Source organism: Eublepharis macularius, chromosome 7 (genome assembly GCF_028583425.1).
Source record: "Eublepharis macularius isolate TG4126 chromosome 7, MPM_Emac_v1.0, whole genome shotgun sequence".
Taxonomy (NCBI): domain Eukaryota; kingdom Metazoa; phylum Chordata; class Lepidosauria; order Squamata; family Eublepharidae; genus Eublepharis; species Eublepharis macularius.
Window position 1 is genome coordinate 82,863,780 of NC_072796.1, and position 22,556 is coordinate 82,886,335.

Below are 22,556 nucleotides of genomic sequence, written 5' to 3' on the forward strand. Positions count from 1 at the left end.
AATAAGTGATCAGTGCGGTCATAGCTCACAATACTGAAGATAAAAAGGGGCCTATAATAAGGTTTCCCAAAGTTTCAGAAACCTGGGTGACCTGTTTTTACATATTGGCTAATTATTCAAGCATTATTTTAACAACACATTCCTAAGCGGAGTAATCCCCTTCTTAGTCTGTGGACTGTGTGAAACAGGGTGCTTGACTTGATGGGACCAGAGTCTTATCCAGCAGGGCTTTTATGATTCCAATGGATTTGGAATGGTGTAACTGTGCTTAGAGTTGCACATTAATTATGTAATCTGCCAGTTACTTTGTATCTCCTCCTGTTAACACCCACAAGCCTGATTTGGTCAGGCTTCCTTCTGGGAACAGTGAACATACAAGAGGGGCACCATGGAGTACAGAAACCCTACAACAAAAGACCTTCTGTAGACGTAATCTATTAAACTAAATGTTCTTAAAGTTCACATCCAAGAATCACAATTATAATAACAATCAAACAGTACAGTTCATCGGGAGATGTCTTCCTATTTCTAGCCAACAAAAGAATATAGTCCAGAGACTTGGAGTCACAAGGTAAGCATACCAAGATTTTAGTTCAAAGAATTGACTTGTCTCCTCTTTTCTTAACTAGGTGCGGGTCCAACCCGGCAGTTGCTCCATGGTAATAGCCGTTATCCAGACAGGAGGATTCACCACAGATGCCAAAGTCTCACAAGATGGATGGTTCACAGCCGCCAAAAGTCCCTCAACAGTCTGGGTTCCTGTTATGTCTTGTGAGAAGTGAGTAAAGGTTACTGAACAGACAGAGCTGGAGACAACTGCTGATTGCACGCGCTTGAAAAAGCCTAGCCGAAACAGGAGGATAGCGCGCTCCCTGTTGAGCAACTTTTGGTGACTGTGGACCCTCCATCTTGTGAGTCTTTGACGTCTGTGGTGGATCCTCCCATCTGGATAACGGCTGCTACATTGGAGCCACCGCCAGGTTGGACCTGCACCTAGTTAAAGCATATGCTAAACATCAATACATAGGAGATCATCAGTTAATTAGAGATGTCACATATTTCATGATGAACCTGTTTAGCAGTTGAATATATAGGTTGACCTTCACAATCAGGCTGTGAGCCAGTCAAAGGTGAATTTGGCCTGAATAATGAAATTTGAACAGCTGCTAATCAAGCTTGGAGTTGGCTGTTGGTCTCAAGCAGACTAATTGGGGAAATCAGATTCTAACCTCTCAGCGCTTCTCTGTATCGAAGCCTTATTGTGCTGGGATTCTTAAGGAACTGAATTCTATCTCCAACAGAATACCTGAGGTTTTTGTAGTATTGTGCAGAACTGTGACATACTTTATTTACTTAATTTATACCCCACCTTCCTCTCCAGAGGGGACCCAAAGCAGCTTGCGTCATTCTCCTTTCCTCCATTTTATCCTCATAACAACCCTGTGAGGGAGTTTAGGCTGACTGGATCAAGGTGATCCTGCGAGTTTCCATGGCAGAGCAGGGATTCAGACCTGGGTCTCCTGGATCCCAGTCCAGCAATCTAATCACTACACCACACTAGCTCTTTCTATCCCTAGGCTTCATTCAGTATATGGATTCTTAATTTAGGGAGATGTCCTAGCTCATTGGTAGACCATCTGCTTTTCATGAAGAAGGTCCTAGGTTCAATCCCCAGCATCTCCAGGTAAAAGGATCAGGTAATGTGAAAGACGTCTATGGAAGACCATGGAGAGCTACTTCCAGTCTGAGTAGACAGACCAAGGATCTGATTTAGTGTAAGACTGCGTCATGTGTTCAGTTATTTCTCAATCTCTTGCTTTCTGCTGTAGCATATATATCCAATAAACTGCTGTGGGCTTGTCAGATATATTTGGTGTCTGGCGTGCAATCTTTCTGTAGGAAATTTAAATACAAGAATTTATTTTTTAAGAAGGCAATTAGGTAGTTAGATATTATTTCATTTTCAAGTTCTGATGATGATGCCAACTGTGCTACTTTAATGTTGGCCACATTGAAACTACTGTATCCATGGAAGGGTCTGATTCCCTTAAAGTTTTACTTGGTCAAAAATAGCAACATCTGGCCTCTTATCCTACCTTAAGTACAGAATTCATAACCTTTTTGTCAAGTCACTTGAGAACTAGTAACAGAAGTGTTTTTTTCCCTTAAAAAATACAAAGCATGTTAACAGAAAAGGTTCAGTTTGCCAGGTCAGTGCAGAAACAGGCATTGTCGTAATCTGCTGTCAGTTGCTTTAGAAATGAACAGAAGGCAGTATAGAATTTCTGCACTCTAATTGGGTCAAAAGTAGTTGCCACTCATGCATGTAGTCAACTCAGCCATGTTTGCAAATACATTCTGTAAGCAAGCCTGTGAATACTGAAAACGTGGACTAAATCAATACCCCAGGGGAAACTAAACATGCAGCAAGCTCTCAAGGAAATACTGAACTGTTTCAGAAAGATGTTGAAAACGTTGAGTGTTCAGAGCTGTCTGGCTGCTTACTTTCCCTTGAAGTGATGACTGGTGGTGAGGTTATATTTTTTAAAAACCCTCCTCATCATGGTGTGTAGCACCAATAAAGGAGAAGATGTCTTTAAATAATTACAAAGTGTCATGGTCTCCCATGAGAAACTTCTGCTAGTCTCTTATCCACATGTGGATATGGGGGATAATTTCCATGAGAGGACACTTCTCTCAATTAAAATTGTCTGAAATGCATTTGTAATTTTTTTAAAGCTAAGCATGCAAAAATAATGCAAGAAGCGAAAGCGACCAATATATGAGATCTTTTAAAATACCCCAGAATGCTTTGCTCCTGGTAGAATGAAGTTTTTTTCCAGATCTCTCCCATTCAAATTGTCAAAAACCATATCACTTTCCCTAAAATCTCCCTAGTTGTTTCAGCTGCATGGACAAAGTAATTGCTTAATTTTGAGTCAGGATTAAGTAGACCTTCGCATCAGGATCTACATTCAGTGTCATCATGGCTCTTTCCTAGAAATGTGAAATAATATAACCTCTGCTCTTATGCAGAGGACTTCTCACCAATGAATGATTGTATGGATTAGAACTTCTTCCAGGTTTTCTTGGGGACTAGGTGATTTACGTAGTTGAACTCTAATTGTTAGGAAAATGGTATGTGTAACCTGAGAAAGCACTCTTACAAAGGGCTTTTCGGCAAGCTCAACTTATTTCTGATTTTCTCAGTAGTTGGTGTTTGAGCATTGAAATCAGTTTGGATATGGTTTTTCTACACGCCGGCCCTCCCTCTGCTTTTTTACAGTTATAGAAACAGATGGTGGTGGGGGGAGAAGTGGTTTGGTGATGACACAGTCCAATAATCAAAAAGTGGGTTTGAGATGGGTGGGAATTAGTGGGACAAACAAAATCAAATAAATATTATGCACAAGAAGAAAATCAACTCAAAACCAGCTTTCAGAAAAAGATCTGGGTAACAGTGGTCTCAAAAGAACTGGGGGGAAACACAACAACAGCAATGAGAAACACCTGATACAAAAACTAAAGGTGGAAATTAGTGGATAAACCAAAGCAGTATGGGGCCAGTACCAATGCGGGGCGGGGGGACCTTGCAGAAAATCCAGGTGGGTGTCAGCAGATATCCATCAGTTTAAGGCGTGGGGCGGGGTGGGGCGGGGCGGGGGAACCTTGCAGAAAATCCAGGTGGGTGTCAGCAGATATCCATCAGTTTAAGTAGCACAGACTAGTGAATTTAAACAGGAGCATGGCCTCAATACTTTTGATCTTTGTGGAAGGGCAGGGTCTGGCCAGTCAGAGCTGCTGTCATGAATCAGCCAGGGCTCAGCGATAGTGAGGACTCCTCAGGGAAAGAGGAGTCCCGTGCAGCCAGCCTTGAACTACCAGAAGATAAGGACTCCGTAGGAGAGGGGGACCTAACAGAAGCTGACCAGCAGGGATGCTGGCTGATCAGCAAGCACAACCAACAGCTGGGGCAGAGCCAACACACTCTAGCTCTGATCCATCAAGTGAAAACTAGTTAGCTGGCCCCAGCCCTCCAGCTTCACCTCCACCCTTAGAGCACCACAGACAGAAGTTGAGAACTGAACTGCAGGCAAGGAGGTAAAGTGCACACCTCCTTGGCTGGCACCAGCTGCTCTATGATGATGAGGGGTAGTTGCAGGATCCTTTCCCAAGCAATGGGCTGCATGCATGGCCTTTAGCCCTGGGCTATAAAACCACCCAAGAGAGGCTGCTGGGCATGGATGCAATGTGTACAGTCGCTGTGAAGTCATTCACTCTGTCTTGCCTGTTTCCTGAAAGCCTGACCTTGGACTACCTGACCCTGACTAGCCTGACTGCTGGAACTCTGACCTTGGACTGTCTGACTTTTCCTAACCTGATTGTTGGAACCCCAACAGTGGACTAAATGACCACGCCTTGCCTAGCCCCTGGAATCACAGCCTTGGACTGTGCATTGGATTCCAGGCTGCCTTCTGGCCCTAGGACTGGGAACCCACAGGCCAGCACAGCTGTAGTAGTGACTAAGGCAGGGGTCCCCAACCTTTTTGAGCCTGCAGACACATTTGGAATTCTTACACAATGTGGTAGATGCAGAAACAAAATGGCTGCCACAAAATGGCTGCTGCAGCAGATAGGGCCAGCCACAAAATGGCTGCTCAGCTTAGCTGCAGTCACACAGTGAAGATCCTTGTGCTGGAGAAGCAGCTTCTGCCAAAGCAATGTTTTTAAAAATCTGCACAGCCAATAAAATCTCCAGTGGCCAATCAGAAACCCTGCTGGGCAAAAGCCCCACCTGGCCCCATCCACTTTCTGAAAACACTTGGTGGGCACAAGGAATGTTCATGGGCACAATTGTGCCCACAGGTACCATGTTGTGGACCCCAGGGCTAGGGAATTGAGATCAAAAATTCTGTTAGAATCCTTCAGCGCTAGAGCTGCACTGGTCCTTTACATTCCTGTGAATGCCTCAGCTGAGACAGTGTTGTGATTTTCCTTTGCCTTCACAAACAGCATCTTAGAGGTGACATATCTGAAGTAAATGTTCTGGTGATTCAGTTTCTGTTCATTTTCAGGGAGATCCAGAAAGGCTGGTTCCTAAAGCAGTAATCTTCTAATTATGTTGGTGTCCTCTGATTCTGTTCTCATGACAACTAGCATGCCTCAGGGTATACTCTCCAGCTTCCATAATATGGGTCATGGTATTCCTAACATTTTGTTCACATGAACAGGCTAGCAAAAAATGACAGATTCAGTTCATCCCAACTGTGGGTAGTGTTCTCAAACATATTTTATATTTTCATGTTGAACATCAAGTTAACCAGTGATCTGGTTTAAGGAATTAAAGGAAGTTATGCATGAGTAAAAGCCTTTTCATTAAAAACTGTTCTTAAATAATAAAAATTAACAAAAAGAATTCATAGATGCTAAAATAGAGCCGAAGACATTGGGTTTGACAACAGAATTGTAGAAGTTTTTGGTGGTTGTAGGAAACCACCATTTCTTTGAAGCCTTACCTGGAAATGTGGTGGCCCTTCCTTCCTAGGAAGGCTGCTATTGTCTTGGTATCAAAATAAGAAAGAGGTGAATTTTTCCTCTTGAGATTCAAAATGGCAGTCCTTTTTTGGCATGCATCGTGGCTCATATTATAGCCTTTGCAAGAAGCTGAAATTTACTAGTAAATCCTCTCTGTGTTCTCATAATCCTTGTGAAATGCGTGGAGATTGTACAGAAGAATATACTTAGTAGATGTTTCCTGTTACAGCCTCATTCATTATTGAGTTCTCCTACTTGGGATTGCTGAAGCTTTTCTTTGCTTTTGCTGGAAGTCAAACTATATTTCCTAAGAGGTGATCAAACAGTAATGAATTAATAAAAACTTTAAATAAAACAGGCTCAAAATTGATCTATGCATGTCAGTTGCTTCTATTTATGGTCTACGTTCTGACACAAGCTCTCTTTCTTCACAGCCAGAAAGAACTATGGGCCATTGCAGCCCGTAGAAAGATCAGATACTGTACATCAGCCTTAGATTGTGTTCTTAGCATTGGGAAATTATATGTCCAGGGTGCCAAGGCCAGAGGTCTTGTTTTCAGAAACTGAAAAATAAAAAAACCCCAGGGATTATCAAATATGCTTTGTTCGTTTCACTCTGCAGAATCTGCCATCCCAAACTGAAGGTCTCGGGTACTGATTAGTGTCTCTTTTGTCTTGCAAGCGGAGTGGGCAAGTTCCCACTACAGCACTTCCTTATAACAATTCAGGTTCAGCAAAATTAAATCATGGTAAAGTGGAATCTGACTGAGAAACACAAAGCAGCAGTGTGGTTGTTGAGATACTGGATGTATTATCAACAGTGGACTAAACATGTGCAGAAGGGAAGATCAGATTCTGATGACTGCGAGATGGACAGTTTATCATTAGTTGTAGGGTTAGAATGGATCTGTTCGTGTCTGTGAAGTGGCTGGGAAATACCTGCCTCATCTATAGTCAAGAGACTGTAGTAGAATCTTTCAGCCTTTTTGCCTCTTTCACCAGGGTCCTCCTGTAACTCCATATTAAACCTGCTGAAATCAGTGTACTGAAACTAAGCTGCACTGCAAGCTTCCTAATTCTTTTAATCTTTGACTCTGCTGAGCGAGACTAAGCTCTTTGGAATAGTCTTCTTGGCTCCCTGGTCACAGCATTTGATTGTTTCTTGAAGTCCTGATCATTGAAAGCATTTCTGAACTGTGATTAAGTTTACCCACGTAACTGCTTGTGCCATGCTGGTAAATTAGATCACATTTCAACATCTTAATTTTTCATTTCATGTAAGAATCTCTCTTACATCTGAACATACTGCATCCAAATAATTACAGTTCATATCTACACCATTTTAAAAGGTTAAAACATTCATAATTCCTTCCATCCTATCTTTTACGTAGCCTGAAGATTTTTCTTATTCTTTACAGTAATTATTAATTCCTAATATTGCTGTCCCATCTTCCTGGTTAGTGGTGCTGATGTGAACACCTTAAAGATTTGCCCAGTATATGAATTAGACTGTTTGAAGTATTCACTACCAACATGTGTATGCTAGTTTTGAATTTTCTGCACTGTACTGTGTCACAGCAGCAAATACTGTAATTAAGTATGTATTTTCTTACAAGTTCTTCGTTATCTCAGTTATTTGCATTGTAATTAATATAAATGTATTCTCTTATTTTAGGGGCAGCTTACTGCCAGTTCATGGATATGTTGTTCCCGGGATGTATTAGCTTGAAGAAAGTAAAATTTCAAGCAAAGCTGGAGCATGAGTACATTCATAACTTCAAACTTCTGCAAGCTTCATTTAAAAGAATGAATGTGGATAAGGTAAATACAGGCTATTTTATGTAGACTTCTGAAACAGTAGCATGGGGATGAAGTATACATTTGGCAGGTGTTTTTTTCTGTATGGGTGCCACATCACAATGAATGAAAATGTGTGCATTATCCTACTATTTTATGGGATAATTGTGCATTAAATCCCACTGTTTTGAATCTACACACAGTATGGACATTGTTTTTCACATCTTGTTTTCCTAAGCACAGGAGAATGTAGGTACTTTCTGTTGAGCCATAAATCTATGAAATTCAAATCTGATCTGAGACAAATAACTTCAGATCTCTTCCCTTTTAAGTGGGGGTTGGTTGGTATTCTCAAATAATAAACACATAATAAACTGACAGTGCAATCCTAAGAAGAGTTACTGTTCTTAGGATTACATTGTGACTCTTGGAATTGAGATACCAGGGCCTGGAAAAAAACGGGGGAAAATCACAGGGCCTTTTTTATTTTATTTTTTTACAATTTTTCCAAATGAATAACTGGAAAATTTGGGGGAGCAATGTTTTCTCTTTTAGAAAAAGTAAAATGCTTCTTAAGACAAGATTTTTCAAACTAAATGTGCAGCATGAAAATGTTTGAAGACTTTTTCCATTTTTCCAAGGGGAAATTTGGGAAATATTTAGAAGCACTGAAAAAACCGTCCTATGAAATATTCTCTCCTTTCAGGTGAGAAAAACCTTGTCTTACAAAGCATTTCACGCATTCCAGAAATGCAGTATGAAAAAGTCTGAGGACTTTCTCAATTTCACCATTGGAAATATCGAGAAATTTGGGGGAGCAATGGAAAAAAACCTTTAAAAAAATCTCTATTTAAACTATAAACTATACACCATAACATAATAAACAATAAACATAGAGAATAAGAAAAAAACACAATTTTAAACACGACACACTAACAATACATATATCTATATAATTAAAAGGGAAAGAGAAAAGAAAACAACAACAACAACAACAACAACACCTAGATTACACTATAGGTTGAGTTTCGATTTTCTCCGCAAGAAGTATATATCATTTCTAGAGTCCCACTTATTCTAGGTTAGTCACAAAATCCCTCTTTTTTCTATTGTTCATGTTTCTTAATCCATAAATGCAGATGTCATCAAATCCTTATTATCCATTTCATGCAAAAAGTCTATTAACGGTTTCCATTCAGTCCAGAAGTTAACTAATGTCCTTTCTCTAATCAATGCAGTAAGTTTTGCCATTGACAGAAACTCCAAAACTTTTGTCAACCATTCCTCCACTGTAGGCAATGTTGTAGTTTTCCAATTTTAATTTAATTTAATTTAATTTATTGGATTTATACTCCGCCTTCCCCACATCAGTGCATAAAGTACTCTTGCCGCTGTAATAAAGTATAAAAACAGTGTTCTAAAGCTTTTTTCCAACTGAAAAGTCTCTGGTTTCAGCTGAAGTTTAATCTTCAAAATCTTCTGAATCAGTGATTGTATCTGCAACCAAAAACTCTGCTTTCTTCCATGTCAACCAGATATGAAAAAATGTCCCTTCTTGTTTGGCACATTTCCAACATACATTTAACGCCCCCTTATACATTCTAGCTAATTTTTCAGGAGTCACATATACCAACGATACATCATTTTGTAAATATTTTCTTTTAATACTGGAGCTTAATGTAAATTTCAGCCCTCTTGTCCACATACTTGCCCATTGCTCCATTAATATATTGTGTCCACATTTTTTTGCCTATTTAATCATACATTCCTTTACTTGCTCTTCTTCCATCTCAAACCTCAACAAAAGTTTATACATTTTAGAAATAACATGTTCATCATTTGTACAAAGGGCTATTTCAAATTCAGTTTTATATTTCTCAAAGTCATAATGACTCTTGTCTAATTTGAATCTCTCCAGAATTTGCATATATGGAAACCACTGACAGGCATGCCCTTCTGCTGCTATGTCCTCTCTTGATTTAATTTTAACTTGGTCCTGAGAGAATTCCAATAAATTCTGATAAGTAAACCATTTAGGTGGACTAACTATTTCCCTTCTAAAATGAGCTTCTTGTGATGACAGCCAGAGAGGTATTTTTGAACAAAACCTAAATTTGTATTTATTCCATACTCTCAGGATTCCACGCCTTACATAACGATTATTAAACTCCTCATTGGCTTTAACTTTGTCATACTATGCCACCCAAATTTTAGATCATGCCCTTCCAGGTCCAGTAATTGTCTATTTTTTAACAGTATCCATTCCTTCATCCAAACCAAACAGCTGCTTAATATAGTCTCAAATCTGAGAGGCCCAAGCCTCCTCTTGGCTTTTTGCCTTGCCATATAAATCTCGATATATCCTTCTGCCGCTGCTTAAATGGTACCTCTGTTGTCAATACAGGAATTGGCTGAAATAGGAATAACATTGTCTTTCGTTATGTTTTTCTAAATATTCCAGAATATCCAATACTGTTCTTACATTGTCCTTTAGATGCCTCCTAGGTAGGAATCCACTTTGATCTTCATGAATAATGTCCCGTACGATATTTTTAAGTCTTCCTGCCAATATCAATGCAAACAGCTTATAGTTAGTATTTAATAGTGATATTGGCCTGTAGTTTCTTGTCAATGGACCAGAGGCCATCTGGTCCAGGAGCTTTTCCCAACTTACTGTTTTTTATGGCTTCTCCCACTTCTCTTACTGTTATAGGTCCATTCATAATTTGTCTTTGTTGTTCCATGATCTTAGGTAACGTCTGTTTATTAATATATTCATCTATTTTTTCCACTGATACATCACAACTCTTATACAGATTTGTGTAGTACTGATAGAATGCCTTTTGTATATCTGCAGTGTCTGTTAGTGCCTTATCCGCCTCTTGTATTTTCAATATCATTCTCTTTTCTCTCTCCTTTCTCAATTTATAAGCCAACCATTTTCCTGGCTTATTTTTATACTATAAGCACATACAATATTTACATTTTTTGTTTATATGTAGTAATTTTGTCAGTAATTAATATGCTATTATTTTTATGCTATAATATATTTAATAATATATTGTTAAATAGATCACAGTGTTCATAAAGTTAATATCCACATATGCTGGCCATCCTACCTATTGTTACTCTGTGAGAAAGTTTCTGCCCAAATAATACACTTTCTTTTGTTTACTACAGTTTTTTTCTTCTACCTTTAATGTTAATTTTTCCTGCCGCTGAGATGACAAAAAAAAATAAAAAGTGCTATGGAAGCGCAGGATGCAGCAGTTTGTAACTTCTGAAGTATTGGGTATACTTGCAATTTTTGTTATAGGAAATGAAGATATTTATACTTTTAGATTCTATAAATACACCTAATAGTACAATTTTATGTGCTAATTAAGTTATAAAGGGTGCATTTAATGTTGTTCAATCAGTAAAAGATGTTTAGGTATGATAGGAAAGTAAGCAGGTTTTTTTTTTAAATTTCCCACCAAATTGCCATTTTTTTCTGTTTAAAAGTAAGGCGGGGGCATGGCTTCAAAATGTCCAAAATTTCTGTATCTTTAACTTGTAATCAACTTTAACAATTCAATACAATTAATTGAGTTTATTAATTCCAAACCTACACTGATGATTGGTTCACAAGAAAGAAGAATATTCCTAGGCTGTCAGTGTTAAGGATAAATAAATGAGCCTGCTGATGAGGGGAGGGCAGAATATAAATCGAATAAAATAAATAAAAATAAAATAAATAAAATTTCTGTCTGTTAAGCCAGCAGAATGGAATCATTGAATGCAGCCCTGAGTGTGTGGTATCCCTCGTACATGTATTAAGTTTTGATCAGCCCCAGTTTTCTGGTAGATATATTCTGATTGTTGCCTGTGGCTGAAATGCCTCTTTTTGTTCTGTAGGTTTACCAGCTTCATTGTCCTGTGTAATAACATTGATACAAACAAGGAATTTTCTTCTCCTCTTCCAAGTAGTATTAAAAGTGTAGAGCTGCATTAACAGTGCAATCCTAAGCAGAGTCATATTCTTGACTTCAGTGAGTGTAACTCTGCTTAGGACTGCACAGTAAATGTCTCTTTTGGTACTTAATGGGATAGATATAGAGAACTAAGCACGTATGATTAAGAGGAGAAGAGTTTTCTGTATGATATTGCCACGTGTTTCTAGGTAAATTTATTTTAAGAGGAATAGTATGGACTAAATTACATGGAGCGCGTGGCTTCAGAGTTCTGTGTAATTTCAGTTAATATGTCCTAAATTAACATCCAGACTAACTAGCCAATAATCTGCAGGTAGTATTACTTCTGGTCTCTAGCTAGTAGTTTGTACTAAGTTATCTTGTAATAAGTGCATTGGTGCTTGGGGAATTGCGATTGTGTAGAAAAACTTCAGTTGTCATTTCAAAATAATGATATATCATACTGTATTCAATACAGGTAATTCCAGTGGAGAAACTGGTAAAAGGGCGTTTCCAAGACAACTTGGATTTCATTCAGTGGTTTAAAAAGTTCTTTGATGCTAACTATGATGGGAAAGAGTATGATCCAGTGGAGGCCCGGCAAGGCCAAGATGCTATTCCACCACCTGATCCTGGTGAACAGATCTTTAATTTGCCAAAAAAATCCCATCATGCAAACTCTCCAACAGCAGGTACTGTCCATAGTTGCAAATTGTTACAGTGATAATTGCTGAATGATATATACTGTAAATGTGATCAAGGTATTGACATGGAATCAGGTTAGAAGGATTGTAAAACAGAGCTGCTTTTATAGTCACTGTGATCATGATAACTGTATCCCAATGAGACACAGTGTGATGAGATTCAGTGCTGTGTTGATGTGCTAAAACTGTTACAATATGTAAAGTGGCATAGCAGTAGACCCAACTTCTGCACTTGGTAAGTACAGTAAATCCGCCCTGCTCTTCTGTTTTTCTGTTGTGCTCTTATCATAGATGGTTGGAATTTAGTCTTAGGCACTGTTGTGACTAATTCAGCAGTGTCTTTTAGGATACTTCACTTTGAGTGATTGTGTTGCTGAAACACGCACACCTTTCCCTAATTACAGGCTGTGCATAGAGTTGGGAAATGGTGGTATGCAGTGTTTGGTGTGCTGTTGCTGGTATAGGTGCCTCAGCTTGTGATATTGCATTGGTTCAGTATTTTGCATCAGTTGGTGGTTCAGGTGTTATATTAGCTGGATTGAACAATTAGGGTAGTGTGTCATTTTGATTTTTCCATTAGCTGTATTCAGTTTATTTTATAGAAGGACAAAATAGAAGCTGTGAAACTCCAAAGTGAAGAATTAAAAGCTACTACTAATATGGGCCTTTCTACCCATACCTAAGATGACAGAAATCTTTTGGCTTACTCTTTTACTTTTAAAAAATCCTGTGCTAGGGTTTATTGGAGTAAATCCCATGGAATTCTTCTGAACTTAAAGGAGGAGCTTCCTAGTAGAGTTCTTGCTGATTGGCATAGGTGATCTTAAGGAATGAGAAGAGCTTCTTCACTACCTCTTCATCATCCTTACAGGAAACTGCTAGCATAATCAAATTTTATAGTGATTGGAATGCTTCCAAATCTTAAGTGCTAATCCAGTAGCAGAAAGTAAATCAATATATGTTTTTTAAAAATACGCAGGGATCCCATTTAGTGTTTTTTTAAACCCCATATTGTCTGAATTGATGGTGTAAAATCCATAGGGAAGCCACAAAAATTATAAACGTTTTGAACTCAGATCAGTAGTTTTGATCACGGTCACATAATGTTGCTCAAGAACCACAGAGAAGAAGTTCTTTTGGCTTGGTTAAAATTTGCAAATAGGGTTTACAGATGGTTTGCAGAAGGCTGTATCTGCACAAGCTTGCATGTTTTTCAGTGTTTTTTGAATTATTGTATTGTTTGAGTACCCATAGTCCTTAATGGCTCACTGCATTTTCTGCAGACCTCTGGTGTGTGTCACCTTCGTATTTTTGAAAACAATTGAAGATCTTTGAGGGAATTAATAGAACCTATTTGGTGGATGATACAAGGATGTTTGTGGTTGGAATAAAAGGAAAAGAAATCTTGCTAAAATGTGAAGTCATTGGACAATGCCAGAATGTTATCAAGCCACCAGGTGATATTTTTAGCTACCCAGCACTGAGCTACCATGAAGTCAGCAGAATGCAACATTGTGGTCAGTTTTCAAAGGAAGTATTCCAGTATTAATACAGTATAGCCTAGTGGATTATCCCCCCCACAGCCCCCCCCAATTGGCTTGCCTGGGGAGTTCCAAAAATATTTTGTTAAACTAATAGGAAATTATTTTAATCATTCGTAACAAAGTCACTTGAAGTATTCGTGCTCAGTTTGCTGGCTTTTAACATTGTAAATTTTCAGTTGTTAACTTAGAAGTGCATTTTAAGAAAGTGACTGGCAGCCCAATCTTAATGGCTGCCTTGTGGGAGGCAGCCAGCAGCTGGGGAAAGAAAAGCCTTGCTGGTCCATATCCTATGGACATTCTGCAAAGGGAAATACAATACGCTCTCCTCTGCAAGGCACAGATGGCATGGCAACCTTGGCAGCATCCACCAATCAAGCAACAGTGCCCCTCTAAGTGGCACATGCAGGCACGGCCAGTTAGCAACTGCCGATGCAACCACTGTCCCTTGACATCATTCTTCCTCCTCCATGGAAAGCCAACAGACAGGGAGGAAAGACCCAGTGACAGTGTGGCCAGAGCATGCCCCTCCCCCTGCACATAGAGGAAGGGCATTTGCCTACCCCAGCAAGGGTCTGGCTGGCAGCAAAAAGTACTGCCCACATGCAACCATCCCTGGTACAGTCTACACACTCCCTTAACCTGAAAAAGTAAAACAAAAAAATGGGGACCAAAACCCATAGCCCCCACACCCCAAAATAGCATCCTAACCACTGAGCTAAGAAGGCAGACACAAAGGAGTCATGCCATGAGGCATTATGAGGTAGCCCTGACACCACCACCATCCATATAGGCCCAGGCAGAGAACACTGCAAAGATAGGTATGGCTCAGTAGAAAGGCACTGGGGTGTCATGGCCAGGGATCATGGTTCAGTCCTTCCATTGGGAGAGGTGAGAGGAAGCTAAATAAAAACTACCAGATAGATTAATTAGAAAGTAGTGTTGTCCTGCTGATCTGCCTCTTCTGGTAGTGTTCATAAGCCATAAAGAAACTATATTGATAGAAGCAGATACACAATAATCTGTACTATCAAAGCAGAGCCGCGAATGTCAGCCTACTGTAGGTGCCTGTAGTGTGAGCACATATGTTCTCATGCTGCAGATTAGTCTTGTGATCATACCAGAGAATTGAGTATCCTAAATATCTCATCTTTCACTTTTTAAAAAAACAGTGGGGCAATTCAGCCACTTTTAAATCCACTGGATTTTGATGGAACTAAAGTACATCACTGGTAATTAAACTTTCTGAATTGTATTACAAGTTTCTGGTTGTTGAGGCTGCAGCAATAATGAATGCAGGCAACGTAACTGCACTAAATTTTGGGAGCTTACTTTTGTCTGTGAAAGGACACTTTTTTTTCTAAAGGAGCAGCAGTTCCCTAGAAAAAGCAAAGCATCCTTTCCTACAAAATTGTAGGCTATTGATTTGCTGACCACTTGCCAAGGGAGGAGGAGGGGTTGGACAGTGCACTGTGCTGCAGCTTGCCTTTTTAGTGACAGGCACCATTATGAAGCAGGCAAGTTTTTTCCCTGTGTTTGCATCTTAAAAGTCATTGTGGAAATGAGCCCCCCCCCTCTTTATTTTATGGGACAGTAATGCTTTGCAAGAGAGGGGGCAAGGACAGGATTTTTTTCTGTTTAGTTTTAGGGGGAAATGGAACATGCAGCTGTTTTTTATCAAATCTACATATTGCTTTAACAGTTTAAACTGTCATTAATAACTATGTAAATATAAAGTTATACTGTTTGCCATATTAATGAAATTTAAAAGTACAAATGCAAAATAGCATACCTAAATCTGAAGATGATTTTATCCTGTGCTACCTTAACACATGTATCTTAGTTTTTACCATCAGAGAGTTGGGAAAAATACAAGAAGATCATAGAAACACATACACTTCGTGGTAAATAAGAGTATGTGTTCTTTGGATAGAAACGATCTGTCATACAGTCACAATAGGGCTAGCAGCATATTTGCATATTGAATTAAGCTTTGTAACATTGAAATATCAAACTATTCAACACTGAAAAAATTAAACTATTCAATAATGTGTTGTCATATATTTATATCATCTTTTTACATGTTCTGGGTGAATACATTTTTATCCATTTTATAAGAGACAATATTTCATAGGAATGTGTTTTTACAGTTTTCCAGAATTTCGCAAGTTTTCTGTTGGAAAAATTGGGGGGGGGGGATCAGTATACAAAAATACTAAAATGGGGTGGGGGTCCATTTTTCTTCAGGCCTTCACATCTCTTGGCAGGGTTTCCCGTGGCCCAGCACTGGTGCTTCCATGCCAGCCATAGCAATGGTCTTTCCCAATGAGTACCTGAATAAGTGAAAATAGATCTACACCTTGGAAAGTGCAACAGACTTCAGCTGTAACCCTAAAAGTGAGCAACAGTCAGCAGGGAATTATTTTCACTGTCATAATCTGATGCCAAATTTGCAGATTCCCATAAAGCCTAGCATCTATTCCCTTTTCTGCAAATGGATAATTGTAGGGATGCCAGCCCCCTTTTGCCCCCAACCCTGCTCACCTGGCCAGTGGTGGGGAAAGGAGGGAGAGGCAGGCCAGGAGCCACCAGAACACACAGCAAAATGATGTGCTCAGGTGCCCTCCAGAGGCGCTAATGATGCACTGCCAATTGAAAACTGGAAGCTACAGGGTCTTAGTGGGGCCAGATCGCCCCCAAACATAGCTGTTTGTTACCAATTTGGGCCCTGCTGAGACCTCATTCTGTGTGAGAGAGAAAGAAGAATCGGGATGGATAAGGGGGGCTGGCAACCCTAGAGAATTGACATCTGTCTCCCCAAGTATTCTTTGTTTTTATTAAGAATTAACTTATTAAAACAGAGCTGTTAGCCAGAATAGAAGAAATACTCACTTTACTCCATTTCATGAGATACACATAACAGTTATGACATAAGAGCTGTGCTGTAGCAAGTCATTGCAGGTCAAGGATAATGCAGCTTGGATATTGTAGTATAAATAGTGCTTTAGAACTAATCTCTTGACCACCCTGATGTTGTCTTCATTCTAGCTTAGAGGGCAGAGCTGATTTTCTACAGAGATGGTGGTCCCATGGATGACACCCTATTCATCATGCTCAAACTGCTTCACTTGATATGTTTCATGTTCTGAAGCAGATCTCTGGGCAAAAAAATGCAGAGTATTCTGTCAGTTAGGAAGGGTGTCTAGATGATTATCTTGTAGTTTTTCCTTTCAGTCTACATGTAAGCAATAGTTAAAAAAGGATCCAGCTTCTGCTTTCATGTAGTTAGGAGTTAAAAAACATGAAGTATGCACATGAGCATTCACCATAACAGTGTGTCATAATAATGTTTGTTACTCAGGAATCCAATTTGGGTTACAAAATAATATATCGTATTCATTAATCGTCTGTTTACTTTAAACTGCCTGAGGAGTATTTCTTAACTCATCTTATTTTCCCATAGAATAAGGGCAGCTTTGCACATGCTTGCAGAGGATACATGATTGATTGCTTCACCTCTGGTGTAATATACAAAGAGGCAAGATACATGTTCCTCCCCACAGCTAAAAACATTTTCTCCTTTTGTACAATTCACCATGGCGGAGATGCCTCCCTTTTCCTCTGTGAAATGTTCTGAAATAGTGGAATAAGGACAGAGCAGTTCAGACATAATGCTAAACAATCCCCCCCCCCTTTTTTGAATGATTCCTGTTTAATAGCAAACCATAAATTGCTGGTATATCTAAGGTACTCCACTCCCACAGGAGCTACTCCGGAAATGTAAAACTAACAAGCAAAAAACACGCTATCCGGAGTAACAATATGTAACAAAAGTATACATTAATTTCATAATCAGTATAAAGTGCAAAAGTGCTCTCAGTGAACAATGTCCGTATCCGCAGTCATTACAATTGACTGCTACCAAGCAGTCATTACAATTGACTGCTATAATTTATTGTGGTGAATGCCTTCTACAGATAAGTGTTGCTGTTCTATGGAAATGTATTTCTAAATACATGGGTGCAGAGGGCAAACATTCAGTGGTGCCCATGAAAGAAAAGTTCAGTGAAAATAAAAAAGTCTGTGCAGTATACCACTAGTGATTCTTAAAGGTATCTGTATGTGAGAAGTTTTTTGTGTGAATGTCTTAGCCATTGATTCTGATCACATACTGGGAGGCTGGATAACATTGATGCTTCATAATTGCAGTTTATGCAATCTCTGCATTTAGGTGGGTCGTTCAGCTAGAAGTGCCTTTCTTGAAACCCTTGCTGTTTGAACAATATATTGTAGCTCTTGCAGCTCTATACTGCTTCCTGACACTCCTTCCTATGTGCTGCACTTTGGAGAAATATTATTCCCAACTTAATTATAAGTATCGTATTTATTTATTAATGAAAACATTTTTACTCTTCATTTCCACATGATTCAAGGTGGATTATAATAATAGATTTAGAACATTTACAGTTAAAACCAAAATAAAATAACCTCCAAATCCCTCCCTCCCTCCTTAAAAGATGATTGCCTTTCAAATCCCCTCCAAATCCCTGGCAGACAGTCGGGCCTTGCAGCATCTTCTGAAGATCTCCAAGTTGGGGGCTCCCCTCACCACCTCAAGGAGCCCATTCCGCAAAGCAGGGGCCACACTAAGAGGTAGGATTGCCAGCTGATGGCTGCCTGAAGACCATAGTTGGTGCAGAAGGACATATGGAATGAGATGGTCCTTCAAATATGTGGACCTCCAGTTGTGAAGAGCTTTAAAGGTCATGACCAGCACCTTCAATTCAGCTCAGAAACAGACTGATAACCAGTGTAGCTGTTTCAAAATGGGCAACATGGGTTCCAAGCAGCTAACACCTTGACAATAGTTAGGCTGCTGCATTCTGGACCGGTTGTCATTTCTGGGTTATTCTCAAGGACAGCCCTGCGTAGACCATGTTGCAGTAATCTAACGGTGAGGTTACAGAAGCATGTATCAACATAGCCAGATTGTCAGAGTCTAGGAAATGAGAGAGTTGGTGAACCAGATGCAGCTGATAGCAGGTACTCCTGACCACCATGCCAACCTGCTTTTCAAAGAGTAAGGCAGGATCTATGAGCATCCTCTTAACCTGCTTTGAAAAAGCAAACTCCGTCAACTGCAAGGGGATTTAATCCCTCTAGAATATCAGCCTTCCTGATCTGCATTACCTCTGTTTAATGTTTATTTTACTGTATCTTTTGCTTTTCATTACTTCATTTAGAGGGTTAGACAACCATCTCTTATATGCTTAATTGTTCTATGTGGAAAAAGTTAATAGAATGTGTTTAAAATTTGGCCAGATTATACCTTCCATATGGAACAGATTGCCTTGATTTTATGATTAATAAAATCTTCAGGAGATACATATAATTTTCAGCATGACGAAATCTGTGGATACTTAAATCCAGAGACTGGAGCCATGAACAGACCAGACAGATCTTTCTACAAACCTGAAAAGCCCAGATTTACAGAAACATAGGGAATCTATAAATAAATAAATAAATAATTGGAGTGGTTAACCCCACCAAATAATAGAACAGCCTGTAGCTTTAAGAAACAAATACCCTGAGTGGTCATTGCAAGGCAAGTGCAACATATTGCCAACCTTCACGCTTAGCTTCTCTCAGTAAAATGCAAGGAGAAGAGCAGGACCCTTTCCAGGGCTCTTTTGGCCTTCGAGGGAGAACTTGTTGGGGCCAGGCTGGCCAGCATCAACTGGGCAACTTGTAATACACTAAATACAGACTTAGAAAATGTGTTGTGGGAATACCTGCCAGTAGAGATGGGAACGAACCGAAATATGAACCAAAGTTTGTGACGACCCATGCCGGTTCGTGGTTTGTGAACTGGCAGTTCGTCAGAGCCCATTTCTGACAAACTGCCATGAACTTTAGGCTGGTTCGTTTTTTGGTTCGTCTCTGCAGACAGTCTGGTGCCGATCAATCAGTTACCTAGGCAACAAGGGATGGACTTCCTACAGATCTCCTGCTGGCCTGGAAATGACCTTCTTCTGACCCAAAAGTGGCAACTTGCTGACCCAGAAGTGATGTTTTCACGAACCAAATGCGCCGCTTCACAAACCGGGGCAGGTTCGTGAAATGTGACGAACTACGAACCGCATGGTTCGTTTTTTTCCAGATCGTGCCCATCTCTACCTAACAGTAATCATCTATCAAATGGATTCCTAGTTAGAATAATTTTCTTTGTTATGTGTTTGATTGGCTATGGGAATGCTGTATTAAGGTTGTTTTGTTTTATTCGTGTTCCAAAATGCTAAAGAAATTCTTTTTGAATGTCTTCTAAATACCGGCAAGTGTACAGAGGTGCCTTTTTTCTTAAGCAAAGTTAAAAATAAAAAAGAAACAACCCCTACTGTCTAGTTTTTCTGCTTGGTAGACTTGGCTGCCTTAACTTGGAGGTTCACCTTGCCTCAAGCTAAGGATACTGTGGTTGCAGAACTCTTCTTAAGTCATACAGACAGTTTCTGTTCAGGAATCCAACAAAGTACTGCCTTCATAGTGAACAACAATGACAAAGGGACCCCCCCCCAGGAGTGTTAAGCAATGAGTTAATGATTCAACAAAGACAAAATCTTACCATTCACATAGGAGAAAAATAATTTCAGTATAAGAATGCACTCTGTCTATAAACGTCCTTGTTAGGCCTTTCCCCAGCGTGCTTAATTTCATGCAGTCATTTATCTCTGAGAATAGTGTTTAGGTGATAGTAGTGTAGTCCACAGTTACACAGTTATGTGTATATGGTTACTTTCCACTGATTTGAGGGTGATTTATGCATGAGTCAGTAAGGCTGGGGGGAGGGGACTGAACAAACTAGTGGTTCTTTATAAAATGTTACTTTTCTCGGAATACAGCATATCTCCCTTCCCCCTACAGCTTTAATATACATCCTGAAATTCTGTCCCTAGGCACAAGGGGGGGGGGGAGGTCTGCAGTGAATGGAGAAACAGTGAAAAATTGACCGCACCAGGAGTGGAAGTCTTTTCTGCTGGCAGAAAGCAAGCATAATATTCAATGCTAAAAATGTGAGAACCCCAGTTCTGTTCCATTATCATTGTTCATTATAGATAAAGAGCGAGTTGTAGAGCAATTAAATCCATGCAGACATACTTGCATCTTTTAAATTAGGCATTAAATTTATTGACAATAGCACAAATGATATCTTGACATCAATACATCTAATGGAACATTATACATGTTCTCCCCCCCCCACTCATGAAACATCTTCAGAGCCTGCAATGGGTGAAAGTAAAATCCTAATAATCCTAATTTATAACCTAGAGGCTCTGTTGAGAGTTTATGGGAAACTATGGGATTTGATCCAGTAGTAGATTTTTGCTAATGGAAGGGAGGAGATTTTCACCAATCCCACCCTTTCCAGGGCAGACCTCTGACTTTCCTATCATACTGTTCGTGCTCCCCTTTTCCTCCATGGGTGGCATTTCAGGCTGTAGTGAAACAGGGGAGGTGAGAAAGTCCTATTCCACTAACTGAAATCCCTTCTGTCAGAAATTACTGCTGGATCCAAAACATGGTTTAATTAGCTGTGAGTAGTTGTTTGAATACAGGTTACTCTACCAGCTGTGGCTGGCTAGGGCACCTTAAACCAGAATCTTTTCCCATAGTTTGAAGTTGGTTTGTTCACCACAGTCAATCTTAACTGTTTTTGTATGATGTATGAATAGGGTTGCCAGGTCCTCCAGTGGGGAAGGGGATCCCCCGACTCCCAGCCTCTGCATCCACCACTGCTCACCTGATTGGTGGGCAGAAAAGCCCCAAGGAGTGGGCCCAGGAGGCAAAACATCAACCAGGCCAGTGTGCAGCAGGTGTGCTTCCAGCGAGCACAATTATTTCACTTCCAGAAGTGATGTCATTGTGCCCACTTGGACTGCATGCACCACAGTAAGTGCCAGCCCCCCCCCCTGGAGGGAATGGGACTAGGCAACCCTACCTATGAAGGAGAACATTCTGGCTTGTTTCTTAGTGCCACCTTTATTGTAGTGTGGTTGGGGATACCAGCTGGGTCTGTGCAGAAGAAAGAGCAAAGACAATGAAATCAGTGTTGGCAACAGACCAGGTGTTGATGAACCTCATCCTGGTTTTACAACCTAATTGTACTTAAATTACGGATTTCTGGTATGGGTGAACTGAGCCATATAGGAGGGAAAGTCATCAACCATCTAGATCTTAGAGTACTGAATAAAGATCAAAAGACAGGTTTTGTACTTTGCCTCTTATTTTTGAGTTTCTTCTAAAGATGTAGTGGGCACATTTTAAGAGACTACCTGCACATTATGGTTTTCTGTCTCTTATTGGGGAGCAGATTCCTCCTATCATGGTGACAGTGTATGTTACCTAGGTGGTCATGGACCTCTAGATGACAGCTTCTGTTATTCTGTTACACCTTTGTGAAAAGATGTTTCATAAGGCTGCTCCTTAGCATCGTAGTAGCTACTATGAGAAGGCTGATTGTGAGGAAATTTGATTTTCCCCCTTAGCAATTGGACACAAGTGTAATTATATATTGGGTTGCCAGCACAATCATTTTGTATTATGGAGCAGTAGTCACAACTCAAGACAATGCTGAATAATTTTTCTGCTGTAATGCCCACTTTCCAGCTGAAGTCAGGGCTACCGCCTGACAGTTCTTGTGTTCTGTACAGACTGTGGATAATGAGGTAGCTGCCAGTTTGAGCAGAGTTGTTCTAGGTGGACTGTGTTTGACCTCAGGCTATGCAGCTGCCTCCTTGGCATAAAGATTTTCTGTTCAGATAACTAGGGCATGTTTTTGTGAAAGGCTACCATTTGGCTTGCCAGTATATTATTGCTTTAAGAAAATGGAGCCATAGGTGTTTTAGTAGGTACAAAAAGAAGCTTAGAGTTGCTATCTGTGTCATATAACAATGTGACCTTAAGTGTTTTAGCTAATATTATGCTTATACTTAGTTATGGATTACTGAAATAGGTAAATGCTAGACCTCCCC

General features: G+C 39.8%; 1 protein-coding gene across 3 annotated transcripts in view; it reads left to right on the forward strand.

The window, feature by feature from the left end:
- MAPRE2 (microtubule associated protein RP/EB family member 2) overlaps positions 1-22,556 on the forward strand; it is a 142,766-nt gene that overhangs the window by 106,703 nt on the left and 13,507 nt on the right. For all 3 annotated transcript variants that reach the window (XM_054985373.1, XM_054985371.1, XM_054985370.1), the window contains 2 exons: positions 7,211-7,356; positions 11,764-11,977. In XM_054985373.1, the coding sequence (XP_054841348.1) occupies positions 7,211-7,356; positions 11,764-11,977 (360 nt within the window). The remainder of the gene's footprint in view (positions 1-7,210; positions 7,357-11,763; positions 11,978-22,556) is intronic.